The sequence below is a fragment of the Babesia bigemina genome, assembly GCF_000981445.1.
Source record: "Babesia bigemina genome assembly Bbig001, chromosome : I".
Lineage (NCBI taxonomy): Eukaryota > Apicomplexa > Aconoidasida > Piroplasmida > Babesiidae > Babesia > Babesia bigemina.
Window position 1 is genome coordinate 1964370 of NC_027216.1, and position 17578 is coordinate 1981947.

Below are 17578 nucleotides of genomic sequence, written 5' to 3' on the forward strand. Positions count from 1 at the left end.
AATGTTGTGACACGACGAAAAACAGCATACGCTGTGGGCATGGTCACTCAAAATTAACAACTGCCCATAAACATAGAGTGCAAATGTTTACTGTGTAAATTTGGCGACGGTGTTGGAATCCCCGCAACTTGCTGGCGGATCGTTGTATTGTCTCGTGAGCGGCATTTTTGTCGAGGCGACGCTGAAAATTTGGCCAAAGGGGTTTTTGTTCAGCGCCGTCCATAACTGGCGCGACTGTGTTGCATCGCAGGGTGGGCTGCACATCGGACGGCCCTGCCCGCCATCGACGTCTGTGGTGACGTTGCCTACGCCCCTCGATTAGTTGCGGCGCTATCGATGCTCAGGGAGCTTGCTCCTGTCGCGTTTCGGCAATGTGTGCATATCGTGAAGCGTAGCGGCGACGCCCGCGGTTTCGGAGACCCTAGACAAACGGTAGTTGCAGCGTGTATGATCCAAAGTCGCCTCGGCAACATGGCCGGAAATTTGGAAAACTGACTGTACCAATGCCAATATGGCCGTCGTGACTGGCATGTCAGCAGCAGAAGCACGTGCCAGACGATGACGCAGAATCTTAATGAAAACTGGATGAAGGAACTTGCCGCTGGCAGCACCTATGCGTCCCCGTACATCAGCGATGTCCTGTACGACGAAATAGTAGCGGTACCGGTCGTGGAAGCGATCGAGTGTGTGCTTGCGGGCGACCTCCTTCGGAAGTGGAGGCGCGGGCAGCCGCTGACGACGAAAAAGCAAGGACGCGGTGCCAAACCGCAAACGCAGGAGGCCGCCGAAAACAACGCCAGCTACCTCGCAGTGCAGCCGTCTTCGCGCTCACACGAGCGCTACTTCTGGGTCTCGTGCGTATGCGGAACCTTCTTCCTCCGATGGGACTCGTGGCGGAAGCACCCCAATGAGACCGTGTTCGCGCTGTGCGGGCTCGACACTATCAGGCGCGGAGACGAGATATCGAGCTTCGACAACAAGACCAAGCCGGATGCCAAGGAAAAGCTGGTGTTCGTCCTCTCCGGGGCATTCTCGCTGCGGCTGGCGGCTGCGACCCCGAGACACGCGCTGCTATGGATCTCCGGGCTGTACCACATCGCGCGCCACGCTCGCGATGTGTATGCGCGCGCCTGGATAGCAAACTCCAACAAAATCGCAACCTGGTTCGCCGCCCGCGAACCCGACGGCATACCCACCTTCCAGTCCAAGACCATCGAGCAGGAGCTAGCGAGGAAAGGAAATTCGCTGGCAGAACTCGTTGCTGCAAATAAACGCAGTCGCGGACAGGAAGGAAAAGATATGCCCAGCACGGTCGACGAGGTGGTGCAAAAGCTCACCGACCTTAACATCGTGAAGCGCAGCGACGTGGTGGAGCCCGTGATTGCCGTGGTCAAAGATATACTGGCAACCCGCGAGTCGTGGCTGCACAAACTCATACACGGCCTCATCAAGTCCGATTACGACGACGTCGACAACCTCGTGAGGTTTGTGGCGGATTGCGCCTACCACCTTGAGGCGATGGACGCGGACATCGAGTCGTCGAAGAAGGCGATCTTTGTATTAGACGACTATATGTCGCAAGATGAGGTCATTAAGTTGATGTTCGATGTCGTAAAGCACTACTCCATCGTGGCCAACGTCTTGGGGCCGGAAGATTATCCCGACCAACGGAGGCCGTCTCGGGTGGCGCGCAGCCTCAGCAATAACACGCCACAGCAAAATCACGGGAAATCGCTGAATGGTAGTCAAGCTAAGAAAGATAACAATGCGGAAAACGGAGATAATGTTTGTATTGGTGAAGGTAGTGGCCCGTTGGCCAAGGAAAAGAAGAAAAGCAACTTCTTGAAAGGTTGGCAACGGTTCAGGAGAGCGCGTGACGTGGATGGGCTATTGGACGCGGATTCGTCGGCGGCTGTGTGGGCGTCTTCGGGCGCTCCCAAGCGGGGCAACTGGATGGAAAATGAAGTCGACCCTCTGAGGCCCATAGAGAACGATCAATACCAAAGGTTCTTGCAGAATGTACAGGGGGCCAACGGGGCGGAAACTACGGAAAACCTCTTAGGTATAGTAGAAAAGGATGCCAAACCGCCATTCACGGCGGCAAAATTCGTGGAAACGAAGTACAGCCAGGGGTGCTGCATGAGGGCAGCACCCGGACAGTCCATACCGGTCAAAATGCTCACAATCATGGGGTTCCACTGGTCGCTTTCCCAGAAGTTTAACACCGCGGCAATGCCGCAGGACGCGGAGGAAATAGCGCACATGCTGCAGTACCCGCTGACCTCGTTCTGGATCGCAAGTTCCCACAACACGTACCTTGCAGGGAGCCAGGTGGGCGGGGCGGCCACCGCCGGGGCGCTCGCGGATGCGCTGATTAGGGGATGCCGTTGCATCGAACTCGACTGCCAAGATGGCGCTAACGGCGAGCCCATGCTCTGCCACTCCTGGAAAAATTGCCAGCTCACCGGCTCGATCACGCTCAGGGAGGCGCTACTCGCCTGTAAAGAGACTGCATTCAGCACATCCAAGCTGCCTGTCATACTCTCAATGCAGATGACGGGCAGCGAAGAATGCAAGGCCAAGACTGCCCAACTCTGCAAGGAGATACTGGGTGACAACCTATACGTGCCACACCCCAATGACCCAGTGGATCACGTCGCGTCGGTGCCCATCGGTTGCCTGCTCTCGAAGTTCATCATCAAGGGGAAGATGCACACGGACCCCGCGGTGAAGAATGCGAAGTTGGACGGCGAATGGATGTCGGTGGTGGCCCTCCACGGATTCAGGATTTCCGAGGTCACGCCGGACAACATCTCACACGCCAAGCGTAACGACATGTACAGTATGAACGAGGGGAAATTCGCCAAAATATCTGCGGACTCGGAGTTCGTGATAAAGCTGGCGGATATATCGATGCTGAGGGTATTCCCGTCGGGCACCAGGCTATCCAGCACCAACTTCTGCCCGCTGAATGCCTGGGCGGCGGGCGTGCACTGCGTGGCCATGAACTACCAGTCGTGCGACAGGTCCATGCTGATCAACTACGGGAAGTTCAACCAGAGTTTCGGGTATGTGCTGAAACCGCCGGAGCTGCGGCCCGTCACCTTCCGCCAGGACGAGTGTACGGACTACTTCTGCCACAAGCCGATAAGGCTCAAGATACACGTTCTGTCCGCGTCACAGCTTTCACCGCCAAACGAAGGACTCGAGCAAACCAACTTTGCCAACGCATTGGGGAATGTGTTGTACTCCATACAGCAAGGCGGAGTGGAGGTCGACATGGACAAGGTAGCGGCGGAGATCGGCAAGCCCCGAAAGAATAAGCGAAATGTGAGACGGGAACGGCGCGAATACTGGTCCCCAGCGGAGGATAGCCTCAAGAGCGATGGCGCGGATAGCAGCGATACTAACAATTTGATCCAGAGGTCGTCAAGCATCGTTGCCTCGCGGGCTGATCCATGCTGTCCGTTTGTAGAGGTTGCGGTGGTGGGTGAAAATGAGCGCGTGCAGCGAACTGACATTGTAAGCTACAACGGGTTCAATCCGGTATGGGCGGACACCTCGCCGCCATTCGAGTTCGTTGTGAAGCGACCCAACCTCTCCATCCTGCTCCTCACAGTCAAGCACTACGACAACATGGGTGCGCAGCTCATTGCGCAGTCTGCGCTGCCCATCAACCGCATCCGACCGGGGATCAGGTGGGTGCAGCTGCTCGACCAGCGTTTCATTGAAATCGACTGCTGCGGCCTCTTGCTGCACATCGATATTGAGTATATCGACTGACTGTTGTGTTCCGTATGTAGCGCACGGCGCAAATAAACACAGTTTAATTGTATCTATGTTGTTGTAATAGCTGTTAGAGGGGTTACCGTTACCCAGCTCCAATTGCCATGGGCCGTATTATTCACCTCATGGCAAAAAAAAGAATCGTGTTGGTGTTGTGACTGAGTACGTTAGATGTTGATGCCGGGCGCCCACTTCTGTGAGCTGGGAATTTTTGTTGCCGTGATCCCTGTGTTGCGGAGCCCCAAAGGATGTGCCAAGGGTACACTTATCATGCAGATTAAATCTGCACATATCTGGGGTGGAAGCGAGCCTATACGATTGTATGTGTGTGCGTGTGTCATGAGACTTCAATAGCAGCGAAGCGCCTTATTGCCATCCCATTCGTGAGGGCCTGTTCTTGAGATGCCATCGGCTTCTCAGTTGTCCAGTAGTGTACAATGTCAATAGCCGTTCCAAATCAATTGCCAGGCACTTCTGTCCATGTAGGCGTCCGACGAAGGTTGTTGTTTTCCGGAACGCTATCGGTATCCACGTCGGTCGCACCGTAGAACCGTGGGGTCTCAGGGTGTAATACGTGTTCCTGTTTGGCTATTTCCAGCCTGGCTTGCCGTTGCTTTGACTTGAATCTGTATCCGCTGATAAGTGCCGATACCAGGCTGATCACTGCTATTATCGTTAGCGACATGACCATTGCTTTTTGCTGATAGGTCACCAGAGCGTCTGTAGTCATGCACTCGGCGTAATCCTCAAACCGCACTGCAGACAACTCCTTTCGTAGTTTCTGCACCGAACTGACGTACGCGAGCCATAATCCCAGCAGATAATCCACACGAGTGACCTCTTTACCGCGAAGAGCCTCGGGGAGTGCGCTTTCACTCATGGATCTAGGAACAATCATACGCTTCATCAAGGACAGATATGGGCCCACAACATCATTGCCTAAATACGTATCCAATCCCTCATTGGTGTCAGGTGGACTTCCCGCCTTGTGCTCCATCGAATACGAGGAGTGGTGCACAGCTCCACAGGCCAGTAGTAACACAGACTGTTGATATGGATGCATTCCGTTGGCGTACACATTGTGATGCTCCCACAGGTAATCCTCGAATGTCAATCGGGCGTGGGTATCCAGCATCTCTGGAGCTACACAGCAGTCACGCCACTCGTCATGCAGGAATCCGACACTCTCAGCCTTGGAGCTCAAACACGCGTGGCATGATTTGTATACAGATGTGTCTTTGTCCAACGTAAACTGTATGCCGATGTCTCGTTTCGTAATTTTTATGGTCAGCAAGGAGGCGATTTGTACCCACGAACCACGAGTACGGTGAACGAGCACTGTCAAGTCTTCCTCGTAGTTTATGCACCTCCGATAACCCAAAACGACAAAATCAGGCGTAGCGTTCGCCAAAGACAGCACATCGTATTGTTTCGATGTGTCAGCGTACTTCTTACGTAGGTCTAGGTACAGGGAGAGCTTGCCCACCTCGTCGTACACGTTCGTTGTCAGGTCGTGCAGCGGAGTTAGCGAGTAGTCGAATTCACATGTATAATGCGTTGAACCTGGCGAGCCGTCACCAAGACCGATTCTGAACATGCGCTTTTGCAGGACCCTGTCTACAGCAAAGCGAACGGTGTCCCAACGTGCCCGATGGCGCTCCGGGTGGAACTTGAGTGACTTGTAAATGTCGCGATGAGTATAAATGAGGTACGCCATCTCAGAATTGCTGTTTATTTCTCTGAATCCTCGCATGCGGGCCAGGCGGTTGTACTCGGCAATCTGACGCTGGGTGAGGGGCTTATTTCATATAACATACGTCCACAACTGCTGCAGAAATTCCAGGATGTGTCGCTATTTCTTCAGGTATGGCGTTTATAAAGTGGTTTCGAACCTTCCTGTAAAGGGATGCCTTCTACGACGTGAACACTTACTCCCTGGAATCCGAATCAAGTGACGCATACGTGTCCGAGATCCCCTGTTCTCCCACGTACTCAGCTGATACCGTGCGCACGTAATCATCTGGAGTGCAAGCGGCGGGTATTAATGCAGTAGACAAGACAAGTGCTACACATTTGATGCAACGGCTCAGATTGCCGTCCTTAACACCCATTATATAAGGGTACCCCCGAGAATACTGTGCACCCATCTTGTCACAGCGCGATCTAGAGAACGCATATCATGCGAAATCTGCACATTATAAGTTTTGTTTTGGTGAGGATATCGCAGTGTGTTACACATCTGCATGAGACAGGGGTGTGTGTATGATCTTCCGCACTTTTCCCCGCAATTGACCGCAAACATACAACAGTCGCAGTGCCATAGCGTAGTGTGTAGAATGCAAATGGTTGCTTGTGTGTGTCTGTAGGAAAATGATGATTCTTATATCACGTCACATGCAGTGACATTGTGTGGAGACGCGTGGACTTTTTCGGTTGACCAGTCTGAGTCAAGGTGTTGCTCTTAAACCTAATCTATCTGATGTATAAAACATCATTTGCCAACTTAGATATCACATGCGCGTACTGCCGACGTAACGTGAACCTACCCATGTTTAGCAACGGCCAATATGAAGAGAATGCTTATTTATAAATACTTAAGTTACGGGAACTGTTTCTGAATTACTCCTGCTAGGCATATGCCCAATCTGTTTGATCACAGGCAACACCACATTGACATCGGATGTGACATGGCTACTGTGGGACTATGTGGACTTGGTTACCCGTGGTTATTTGTTGGATGGAAGGCTTGGAGATTTTCGGAACATATTGGAGAACACGTCCGTTTCCAATGCCAAAAGCCCGACGTTGAAACATATGGCGAATATTAAGAACGAGCAAACAACGCCTATTAAAACGCCAATTAAAATAGACATTTTGCAATTCATTTTGCACTCGCCCTGGCCCTGGCCCGCACCACTGCTGGCAGACGATGCAGAACAAGCACACGTGTTTCCCATCTTCTCCCAACTCACTTGACAATCAATCCTGCACAGCAATGAACAACGCACCTTAACTGTCAAACACCCTCAACCAGCTGAAGGTATACGATGACCATACCCCTACCCCTACCATGCCATCCACGTTGTGCTGGGGCAGCCGTGATTGCAGACCTCACAACGCTGACAAACCATCCGTTCCACTACCAGCATGCATTATGTTGGTACTTCCATAACAAGTGAAGAAGGGACGGCACTTCAATGTACATTATCCCAGACCACTGCAGCAACCCCACCTATAATCTGCTTCGTTCCAATATATGGATGCAGCACTGAGCGCCTGGCTGAGCTGCGGCACGTGATTGCCATTGTACTGGTTACTACAATGTTGCCACTACTAACGCCATCATACTCACATAACACTGGTCACGTAAATGATGGCCCGTCACGTCACATGGTGCATCACCCATCAGGTAACCAGCTGGATTACCATCCGATCAGTTCCACTTTTTTCTAGAGATGAGGTCACCAACCCCAACAAATTAACTAGCACGGCGCCATATCAGCAGATTTGCGTAGACTAAATGCTTGCTGGTTGGGTGAGGCTGTGGTATCGTAGAGGGATGGGCGGTGCGTGAGGTGCAGGTTTTGCACCCGTTCTCAAACTCCTTATTTCAAGCACCATTCTCTGTGTGTCTTTACGATGCATAAGCCACAAGCCGTCAAGCAATAGCAAAAAAGGATGACGGCGACGGCGGCGATGATGTAAGGGGCGGGGGTTATGGTCACCTCGCTGCTCATGTGATTGATCATCAATGCAATTATTAATTTGCGTAGAACATTAGATGTCAGTTGCCAGTTAGGTTATTGTGATTAGCTGCGCAGTAGATACCGCACCCTGTGGAACGGCTTGATGCGGAAGTAGATCATGACGCAGATGACGACGATGATGAGTGCGACGGCGGCGATGATGTAAGGGGCGGGGTAGGAAGATGAGTGAGAGGTGCCGGTTGAAGGCTGTGCAGCGGAGTTTTGATGCTGAAGACTGCGGGCAGAGGAGGAACCTGAGGAAGTGTCGGCAGGGGAGGAAGAAGTAGAAAGATATTGACTGTTGGAAGCACGAACATAGACAACGGGGCGTCTCAATTCACAACAGTAACACGCACATGTGTTGAAGTCACACCCTTTACATCCTGAAGGATGGCACGGAAATCCACTTCTGCGCGGCAGAATGAATTTGTGACACTGATAACAATAGGGTTTACATCCCTTACAACAGTAGCGACAGCAATAACAGTCCTTTGGCGTACATCCATGTCCACACTTACAACTGTCCCAACCGCCCATCTTCCCATGTCCCTCCCAGTCCCCTCAGCCTGCTAACATATATCAATCACTTAAGCAACGCACTCAACAACCACTCATGAACACGAACCTATGCAAGCACTCACCAACCTACAACATAAACACGCACTTCACCCAGGACACTGAGCATCTACCATCGGCGCCACGGTAGCAGCAAGATGATGACCGTCCAGTGCACCGCCACTCACATCACAACTATGCAGCTATCACAACTGAAGTACAACTAAGCTAAAGCATGTTGATACCATCCTGGCCGTGGCATGCAGGTCAACGGGCACCAGATGGGCAGTAAATTGCAACCATCACAGACCGTACAAAGTTGGCAGTGCCTAAGACTGCTGTAACATTTCTGTCATAATGAGTGCCTAAGTGAACCACATTACTTAGTTATCGTGTTTCTCATTTGCGCTATTACCATCAATGTCACAACCCCGTCATCCATTGGCCATCACGTCACAACCCGGTGGATCCTATTGCTGTCATCTCAACTAGTAACCCTGCAATTACACAATTACTCATCTAGCATGGCACTCAGAAGCTGCCTACTTAGGTGGCCAATAACCCAGCTTCACAGTGAGATGACGTAGCCACCTCTCACAAGTATCCAACGTGACAACGCATTGACGAAATTAAAGTCGACGTCAAGGTCATCAATCTGGTCAGGTGCTAGGTCACCTCACTGCTCCTCTGATTAGTCATCACCGCAATCATGACTCTGTCTAGCACATTAGATGTCAGCTGGCAGTTGCGTGATCAGTGGGATTTCATTACGATGTTTGCGCTGACAAATTGCTGAGCTCAGCTGTAAAACGCGATGCAGAAGGGTATCTTGCGTACGAGGAAATCGCGGATGTTGCGGCCCACCGGAAAGCGGAAGATGCACAGGTCGAGCAGGATGATGGCGACGATGATGGCAACGATGACGGCGGCGATGGCTTGGGGGTCAGGGGGAGAAAGTGTGGAGGCTTCTGAATTACGGTTGTCAGTGTTACTTTCTTGATCGCTGGTGCCACGTTGTGCACTGGTCTCGGTTTCAACACTGGGGGAAGCAACGAGAGGCTGTGGAGCGGGAGCTTTGCAGACTTCAACTTCTTTATTTTTACATTTCCGTTTACAACAGTCACATTGACATCTGTTCTCTTTGCCTTTACATTGGACGTCACATATAGAATTCTTGCAGACGAAAGGCATCGAGCCTGTAGTGCGCTTAAAGTGATGATACCAACAATCATCGCACTTGTCGTAACCTTTATTACATTCCACACAACACCAGGGACAACAATTACAAGAGTACATACGTGTACACCCATAACCACACTGCTTACACAGATCACCTGGCTTCTTGACCCTCCCCCAACTCATCTTCCCCTCCCAGTCCCCTCAACCTGCAAACTTATCAATCACCTAGCAACGCACTCACCAACTGCAACAGCTACCACTGTGGCTCCCAGTCCCCTCAACCTGCGAACATATCAATCACCTAAGCAACGCACTCACCAACTGCAACACGTACCACTGCCGCTGCCGCTCCCACTCCCCTCAACCTGCGAACATATCAATCACTTAAGCAACGCACTCACCAACTTCAACACTACCACTGCCGCTCCCAGTCCCCTCAGCCTGCTAACATATATCAATCACTTAAGCAACGCACTCAACAACCACTCATGAACACGAACCTATGCAAGCACTCACCAACCTACAACATAAACACGCACTTCACCCAGGACACTGAGCATCTACCATCGGCGCCACGGTAGCAGCAAGATGATGACCGTCCAGTGCACCGCCACTCACATCACAACTATGCAGCTATCACAACTGAAGTACAACCAAGCGACAGCATGTTGATACCATCCTCGCCGTGGCATGCGGGTTGACCGGTACCAGGCGACCAGTCAGCTTAATCCTTCATACAGTCCAACGTTGGGGGCGCCGACAACTGCTGTAACATTTGTGTCTTAATGAATGCCAAAATGATTCACATTACTTGATAAATCTGTTTATCATTTACCCTTTTGCCATCAGTGTCACGTAACCACGCCGTCCAGTGGTCACCACGTCACAGTCCCGGTTACGCTGAGTAGAGACGCAAGGGATAAGACCATGTCAACCACTCATATAAGACGAAATAAGTGACCTAATGTGGTCGTAGTCAGCTGCCTAGGTTGATGACCAATAACCCAGTTTCACAGCACTGGCCACTTGAGATGCCGTAGACATCTCTCACAGGTAACGCACAACTCAACATCCCAAACAACTAACATATTAATGCATAAACTACAGAGGCTGCCATATTGCTGAGCAGCTATTAGGTAATATATTTGGGTGAGTATTAGGTTAGGCGGTGGGTTGCTAGGTAGTGAGTTAGATAAGTGGTGGTGAGGTGGTCCATCAAGGTTGCAGGTAGGTGATCTTGGCAAGTTTGCCGACACGTGCTGCAGCGAGTAGTGATTGAGCGGCAATACGATGTGATGAGGGACTACGTAAATGCGATTTGATGTGGAGGAGATCGAGTCTCCAAATACATTAACCGTATTAGAAATATATTATAAGAGTGCGTGTTAGGATTGCGAGTGATTTAACGTGGATTGTGACACGGCTACGTGTGCTATGCGGGCCTATGAGAGTCCCCTGTAGGAGCTCCGTTGAGATGTTGGGAGGATGTTGGACAGCTTTTGGGAGGTTATGTTGAGCAGACCGAAATAGTAGCATGAAACAACGGTAATGAAAACGATGAGTATGGATATACAAATCCACGCATGTTTCTTTGGACAACACGTACATTCACAGAACCATTTATTCTTGCATCGCGGGCACGTCGAAGGATTGCATTTGTTTTCCCCAGTTATGCGGCTTTTGCACTGTGAACAACCATCTTTACTTATACATTTAGGACAACACCCGGCACAGCACGTACAACTCGATCCAGAGCAGGACTCGCTGCTGCTGTTACACTGACACTGCGACATTATCCCCTTAGTGCTCTTTTCGTCGTCAACCTACAGGCATGAACCACGTATTTCAGCCAAGTACACTGCCGTCTCCCATCTGGGCTCCAACCAACCGAGTCACCGCCATCCAGTGCACCGCTTGTTACATCGATAAGATGCAGATAACGCCACCAAAATATTACCGAGTTGGCGCATGTGAATTGTATCCACCTGTGGCATGCAGGCCAACCAGCACCAGTTGGGCAGTTAAAACGCCCTCCATCAGACAACGCCACCTCTGTCACTGCCTATAAGTGCCATGATGTTTGTGCGTTGGGAAGTGCCTCTGTGCACTACGGGCCATCTAGAGACATCACTATCAACCACCATGCTTACGACAAACTCCCTGTCACCGTGTCACCCAGTAGCCACCCCGGCGGCTTGCCCTGGCGTCAGCCACCACCTAGACCATCAGTACCCAAGCCGTAGCCTATTAACAGATTTAATCGTTCGATAATACTGTCTTTCAGCGCAGTAGATAGGCCGCTCCTTAACCCAGGACATCAGTCGTGAGACGGCAAGATGGGCCGCCACGCACAACGCCCACCACCCACCCTGTCACACCGCCTTAGTCAGGTCCTCCGTGATCAATGAGCACATTCATCCTAAATATATCCGTGTGCATATCATAAGATTAAAATGCAATTCTGGCTTGTTTCTTTGATTGGCGTCCAAGTTGCTGATTGAAGTGCATAATGGTTTCGGCTGGGGGGGGTGAATTGCACCAGAAAGTTGCCTCGGTTTTCGAATAATATCATTATTACATGACAAATGACTCATGGTTCAGATACCGTATACTGCTACCGGTGTATTTATGCGACGTTTAATTAAGTCACCCAATGGCTTCGTGTCATGTATATTGGGTACATTGGTCGGCCTTAGCCACTCATCAATTCTCATTGACTAGTTCAATCACCAATGTCTCACTGAGCTTAAACAACGCTGTGAGTGCCCTAATCATAGCGCAAAGGAATCGTGTTGGCGCCGCGTTTTCTCACTGTTGTGCCACGTTCCTTTTTGCTACGGTGATAACATCATTTTGATGGTGCCTAAACAATACGCAATGCAATAGGTTAGGAACACTTTTCTTAAGTTACCGCGACATGAATAAGACACTTCATGCGTCCTATGATAACGTATGCTTATGCGTCAGACGCTTTTAAATGCGCCCCAGGTGACCCCTAGTGGGTGGGTACGTCGGAAGGTTCAGAGGCAATGTAAAATGCAACACAGTTCATCGTGCTCGAAATAATCTCGATACATGTGTTGAAAACACGAGTTTCTGCAGGTGCCCCCGAAGGAGTGGATATGGCCCTACTTGTGGAAAGAAAGTGGGAGGCCGGACAACATGGCCAACCCAGAGTCAAGGCCAGGGAATGATCCCCGCATTAGCCCGGGGGGAGAGGCTCACTACGACGTACCACGGAAGTCTGCTCTCCAACTCAGTACACTCCGTCATGGAGGGAGAAACCAATTGCGACGCTATGGGGGCACGGGCAAGCTATGGTCTTGGGGACGGGCGTAAGAGTAGACCTCAAGATGGGACCAAAGGTGCCCAGTCATAAGGCATAATAGAGCATCAAAGTTATACTGGATGCAACTACCAATGCCATGACATTCTCCGGAGAAGGGAGGGTGGAGCAGGGTAAGCTGGGGAGAAGCGACATGCATCTCACCAGTTACAAGGCGCCCCTGTCTGGAAAGGATGCAAGTGGCTGAAAGGATTGGCGTGGAGCCGCGTTGTATCGTGGACAGAGGCAGATCAACGAAGTGGTGGAATTGGCATTTGTCCAGGAGTATTTGTTAAGCTAACATGAATTCATAAGTGTTACGAAGGGCAGTGGAGGTTGGTATATAACATCGCATCTGTGCTGATAAGTGAGATTATGAAGCTTTGCCAGCACGTTGCCGATTAATAAGTATGTGCTTATACGCCTAGACAGGAGACGCTGGGCTACTGGGATGGACGTGCCACTTGATTATCAGCATGCGCCTTGCCACATGCTGTGAGATGGGATATTCATGTCATGGGAGCGTTGGGAGATGTTGGAACATGGTTGCCCCAGCAAAAGGCGAATGGTAGCATAGGGCTGGGGTATGGTCATTGTGTGTCGTTTGTTGGCTGAGTGTTCGAGTTTTGAGGTATCTATTCATTGATTCGCAGGGTTTGTCAAAATGGGTAGTGGTCAGTCGCTGGGGATAACGCCGTGTGAGTGTGAAACCGGCCAAACATGTAAACGCCAATCGTGCCAACAGTGCAAATACTGGTATTGCTTATGCGATTGTTGTGGTCGAAAGCTGGGGATTTACATTGGCGTCGCTTTTGCGGGCGCAATCGGCTTCTTCGGACTCTTTATTTTGGTCCTTTATATCTGCTCTAAAGTCTATAAGATGAGCTTTGGTACAGTAATCGACCAAATAGACCACGCTCTAACTGGCTACCAGCCATCAACGTCAAAGTGTAACCTCCAATAATCTGGCGGTATCACAGAGTCCACATAGCCTTACTGTAGCCATGTCACATCCAATGTAAATATTGGTGGTTCATCTTAGGAAGTCGGTTGCGCATACAGTACTTAGTACTGACGCAGTAATGCAACACAGATTATAAAGATTAAAGGTCAGTGATGGTGTAGCTACGCCAGTGTAGCCCCATTGTGCACGGATGTTGGGTGCACTCAGCCAATTTCGCATTTTGCCTCTTCATTCGTGGCTTAGTTACTCACTCCCTAACTTATACACCATAAATGTGATGTATAACGACGTAAAGTGTAGATATAAACACGTTGAGCCTAAGAGTAAGACAATATTGCCGTTTCTCCAAGGACCGTCTCAAACAGGTGGCTTCCTATATCGAAGAATCATCCGACGCTTAATATGCAGATGTATCTAGCACGACTTTTAGCATTGTAATATACGTGCGGGTCATATCTCTCACGTCAATACTCGATAGTAATGAGCACGATCATAATGCAAAGGGAGATAATAGCCGACCTGATAAACATATTACATTGTGTAAACGTATAAACTGCCCTGTCCCCGTTCCTATATCCATCTATGTATGAAACAATTATTGCCTATTAAGTAGCTATGGTAATATATAGAGTGCAGAATGTTGTATAATTTTTTATAAATGCTGCTTCCATCCAAGTGGACTGCTGCACCATCCAAATTCAGCAATTTAAGCTTGCACCATTGTTATAAACTGCCTCATTTCCATAAACCGCGGAGGCGCATTGGTAATCTGCATATCTTAGCGTAGCAACGAATGCATCATCCCGCCGAGCCACGCAACAACAGGAAATAGCGCCACTATGAAATATTAAGGCGTTAAATGGACAGCGAATGAAGTCGCTGCCCCAACAAAATATAGGATTTGCGCTATCGTGAGTTATTTTCACCCCATCGGCGAATTTGGTCTATGCTGTTTGCGCGTCCTCTCGCAGGCCGCCTCCCTCTGTAGGAAGTAGTTGCTGATTTTGTTGGGCGCCTGCCTCTGGAAATTCTGACCCGTCGAGAATATCGACATCTGCGATGCCACGCCGCTGTTGCTCAGGTAGCCGTTGCCATCCAGGGTCGCCTTGGACAGGTCCGCGACTTGGTTAGGCAAGTCTGACAGCCCTCGCGGCGCGAGCGTGAGCAGCAAATCGAATATGCGACCGTGTTTTGTCCCATCGATTTTAAGCTCGCCGCACATGTCGTCAATGGTGTATGACGGGTTGCAGGCAACTTCATGGAGCAGCACGCGCTTTGCAAGGAAGTAGGCCACAGGCGGTAGTTGCAGGGCCTCGCAGAACTGCACCTCCTTCTCCTCCAAGAAATCCGATATTTTGATCTTGTTCACGTTGAGGTTGTTCAGTTCGTGGTCCACCTGCGGGTTCCTCAGCCTGCGCTCTATTCTCCGGCAGGGGTCATCCTGCCTCATCTGATCCTTGTACGTGTCTATCCTGTTCATCCGTTCCTCGTATTTCTGCTCAAGATGATTTTCATTGCATTGGTCACGTACGGCGATGTCTTCGATTTTCTCCAGACCCAGCGCCTTCCAAATCATGAGTTGGAATAGACGGGTGCGCAGCTTTCTTTCCCTCACAAGCAGACGCACTGTGTGGTCATGTTCTTCCACCGTTTGGAATCTGAGGAATGGGCGCAATATGTTGTACAGTTCTTTTTCCTCTCCAGTGCAGCGGCGCTCCTTTTGCTGCATAGCCTTGGCGTCCAGTAGGCCCCTGCAAGAATGTGAAATGTGGAACACAACGATTCCATATACGCAATAGGATGATGTATTAATCCCATCTTGGTAAATTATCCGGTGTTATTTCACACGGGCACATTGCCAACGAATTTTTATGGTTCCGCATACTTGGTAGGAATAATGTACTCACCTTGATATGATGATTTTTTTGCGATAGATGCGCTCATCCAGCTTGGAATTGTATATCTCTATGACCTTGAGTTTGAGCTCGATTTGCTCAGGTGTGTCCTCCGGTCTGAATTCCATGTCGGCCAGGATGAGTTCCGCGTCGTTGTCGTATTCGATGTCGAAATCGCCCCTAAGTGGCCAGTATCCGACTACTTGCGGCTTGTTCGCGGGTTTGGTTTGTGTCACTGCAGCGGGGTTTTCGTTTTTTTCGGGCGCATCCCTACCACTTGGTGGCTCCTCTTTGGGTGGCACCACCGTGCTGGGAGGCACTAGGACCGGCTCCCCGTTCGGACCGTGTATTATGCTTGTCATATCCTGCGCAATATCGCTCGGAGGAGTTGACACTTACCGGCAGTGGCGCTGTCGGCGAGTTCAGGTATATGTTGTAGTAGTGCTGCTGGCACTCCTCCCACGATTTGTATCCAACCGAGGTCATCGAGACCATCTCGCTGATTTCCTGCACCACATGAGTTTTGCATACACGCATGGTCCCATTACAGTTATATTATAAGACAGCATTTTGACACAGAGCGATCACTCCATTTATGAGCTGCTTTGCGCATCCAGTCGCCCCCATGCATGGCAGATGCTACAGAGATCCAGATCAATGCCACCGCACTCGAAACGTTCAAGCACGAAGTTGCATCATGTAACGCAAAAATCAGAGCAAATGGAAGCGACATAGTATGCCGCAGCTCATATTTGTTATGCAAACGCACCTGCCAGTTGCCAAGGCCATATTTCGCAATGCCGTCAATTAGCAAAATCTCCTGCTCCGCACTCCAGTCTGCGTATCAATGAAAGGCTTCCGGTGTGCGTTGTTGAGAACACAACATTGTCAATAATGTTCATCGGATGAGACGCAAAGCATTGCACGGCCATTCTACACAATAAAAGGCGCTTGTGCCCTAATTAACATCCCAAATGGAGCAGTTTCCCCAAATTACAAACACTGTATCACACAATATACACAGCAATGATACGCATGGTGGGTGTTTTTACCTTTGGTGAAGAGTGCGAAGTCATTCGGTCCTACTGGGGTATATTTGTGGTAGTTTTTGTGCTCCTTGGCATCCTCATTCTCCGGGAGTTGAACGAAGGAACTGTTGTGAGCTTCCTCAGGCGGCTTCTCAAGCCCTTGGCTAAAACATTTCACGCAAGAGTTGAACGATTTGCATTCGGCACACTTGATGTGTCCCCGTCTGGAGCAAAGCCGCCCGCAAATGTTGCACTGAACATACGGTCCCAAGGCCTTTAACGTCGTTCTAGGCAAGTCTTTCGGTTGCGTTTCGGCCGTTCGGCCCTTTCCCGCAAGGGGGAAGCCTCGCTTTGCCGGCGCGTCCATGACAACTCTCTCACGCGGCCATTTTGGCGTCCCTGCTTAGCAATCACACTGCGTGCGCTTCCTCCAATATTTAGGAAGCAGTTGAGATAAGGTCGTCTCGCGGCGCGGCTCCTTGCCAAGCTACCCAGGCGCTCGACTTTTGTAGTGTCGCGAGAATGCCGTATCTGGCTCCCCTGCCCAGGGTACGCAGCTGTGTACTGTTTGTGTGATTTAACTGGCTATTATCGTGCCGTGTTAGTTATGTGAGCTAGCCCATACGGTCTTTAACTTTGTGTCGCTGCTCCCTCTCACACCGGTTACGTCATCGCGGCTCTTACGCCCTTGTATACTACAACTCCCGCAGTTTTTGTAATAAAGATATTGGTACCTTTTTAACACGTTAGTCAGCGCGTTACATCGAACATTTTTGATGCAATGGTCGTGGCTATGAATGGTACGATAGCCTAAGGACTCTTTGTTGTTATACGCTGAACAACGCGTATTAACAAACGCATCAGCGCTGCTGGATGGGTATAGCATCGCGCATTTTTGGCGGATTTGCGCCGGGATCGAGCGGCAGTCGGTTGATGGTGTCCACCCTGTTAGCCCTGTACCGTAGCTACCCGCGATAGCCCATCGATTTCGAATAGATATCGTAAATTTTTAATCCACAAATAATTACACCGTGCGTGGATATGCTCGGTTTGCCAAATAGACTCTGCGGTATCCGGTTTGTTGGTTGCGTCTGTCTGAC

The 17578-nt window shown here is 50.3% G+C and overlaps 10 protein-coding genes across 10 annotated transcripts; 3 read left to right on the top strand and 7 right to left on the bottom strand.

Moving 5' to 3' along the window:
• Positions 1-558: 558 nt before the first annotated feature.
• BBBOND_0108810 (phospholipase C gamma 1, putative) lies at positions 559-3783 on the top strand (the record flags this gene model as incomplete). Its single annotated transcript, XM_012911315.1, has 1 exon — positions 559-3783. The coding sequence occupies one exon, from the start codon at positions 559-561 to the stop codon at positions 3781-3783; it is 3225 nt and encodes a 1074-aa protein (XP_012766769.1).
• Positions 3784-4243: 460 nt separating this feature from the next.
• Positions 4244-5746, bottom strand: BBBOND_0108820 (hypothetical protein, conserved; the record flags this gene model as incomplete). The annotated part of the gene is made up of 3 exons (XM_012911316.1): positions 4244-5566; positions 5604-5682; positions 5715-5746. The coding sequence occupies 3 exons, from the start codon at positions 5744-5746 to the stop codon at positions 4244-4246; spliced, it is 1434 nt and encodes a 477-aa protein (XP_012766770.1).
• A 766-nt stretch (positions 5747-6512) lies between these two features.
• Positions 6513-6743, bottom strand: BBBOND_0108830 (hypothetical protein; the record flags this gene model as incomplete). The annotated part of the gene is made up of 1 exon (XM_012911317.1): positions 6513-6743. The coding sequence occupies one exon, from the start codon at positions 6741-6743 to the stop codon at positions 6513-6515; it is 231 nt and encodes a 76-aa protein (XP_012766771.1).
• Positions 6744-8885: 2142 nt separating this feature from the next.
• Positions 8886-9278, bottom strand: BBBOND_0108840 (hypothetical protein; the record flags this gene model as incomplete). Its single annotated transcript, XM_012911318.1, has 1 exon — positions 8886-9278. The coding sequence occupies one exon, from the start codon at positions 9276-9278 to the stop codon at positions 8886-8888; it is 393 nt and encodes a 130-aa protein (XP_012766772.1).
• Positions 9279-9417: 139 nt separating this feature from the next.
• Positions 9418-9826, bottom strand: BBBOND_0108850 (hypothetical protein; the record flags this gene model as incomplete). Its single annotated transcript, XM_012911319.1, has 5 exons — positions 9418-9472; positions 9508-9548; positions 9601-9631; positions 9664-9707; positions 9806-9826. The coding sequence occupies 5 exons, from the start codon at positions 9824-9826 to the stop codon at positions 9418-9420; spliced, it is 192 nt and encodes a 63-aa protein (XP_012766773.1).
• Positions 9827-10708: 882 nt separating this feature from the next.
• BBBOND_0108860 (hypothetical protein) lies at positions 10709-11059 on the bottom strand (the record flags this gene model as incomplete). Its single annotated transcript, XM_012911320.1, has 1 exon — positions 10709-11059. One exon carries the CDS (start codon positions 11057-11059, stop codon positions 10709-10711), a length of 351 nt encoding a protein of 116 aa, XP_012766774.1.
• Positions 11060-11680: 621 nt separating this feature from the next.
• On the bottom strand, positions 11681-11860 carry BBBOND_0108870 (hypothetical protein; the record flags this gene model as incomplete). The annotated part of the gene is made up of 1 exon (XM_012911321.1): positions 11681-11860. One exon carries the CDS (start codon positions 11858-11860, stop codon positions 11681-11683), a length of 180 nt encoding a protein of 59 aa, XP_012766775.1.
• Positions 11861-12456: 596 nt separating this feature from the next.
• On the top strand, positions 12457-12645 carry BBBOND_0108880 (hypothetical protein; the record flags this gene model as incomplete). The annotated part of the gene is made up of 1 exon (XM_012911322.1): positions 12457-12645. One exon carries the CDS (start codon positions 12457-12459, stop codon positions 12643-12645), a length of 189 nt encoding a protein of 62 aa, XP_012766776.1.
• A 462-nt stretch (positions 12646-13107) lies between these two features.
• BBBOND_0108890 (hypothetical protein) lies at positions 13108-13555 on the top strand (the record flags this gene model as incomplete). Its single annotated transcript, XM_012911323.1, has 2 exons — positions 13108-13186; positions 13245-13555. The coding sequence occupies 2 exons, from the start codon at positions 13108-13110 to the stop codon at positions 13553-13555; spliced, it is 390 nt and encodes a 129-aa protein (XP_012766777.1).
• A 922-nt stretch (positions 13556-14477) lies between these two features.
• Positions 14478-16845, bottom strand: BBBOND_0108900 (ADA2-like protein, putative; the record flags this gene model as incomplete). The annotated part of the gene is made up of 5 exons (XM_012911324.1): positions 14478-15306; positions 15463-15815; positions 15850-15957; positions 16220-16287; positions 16503-16845. The coding sequence occupies 5 exons, from the start codon at positions 16843-16845 to the stop codon at positions 14478-14480; spliced, it is 1701 nt and encodes a 566-aa protein (XP_012766778.1).
• Positions 16846-17578: the final 733 nt, after the last annotated feature.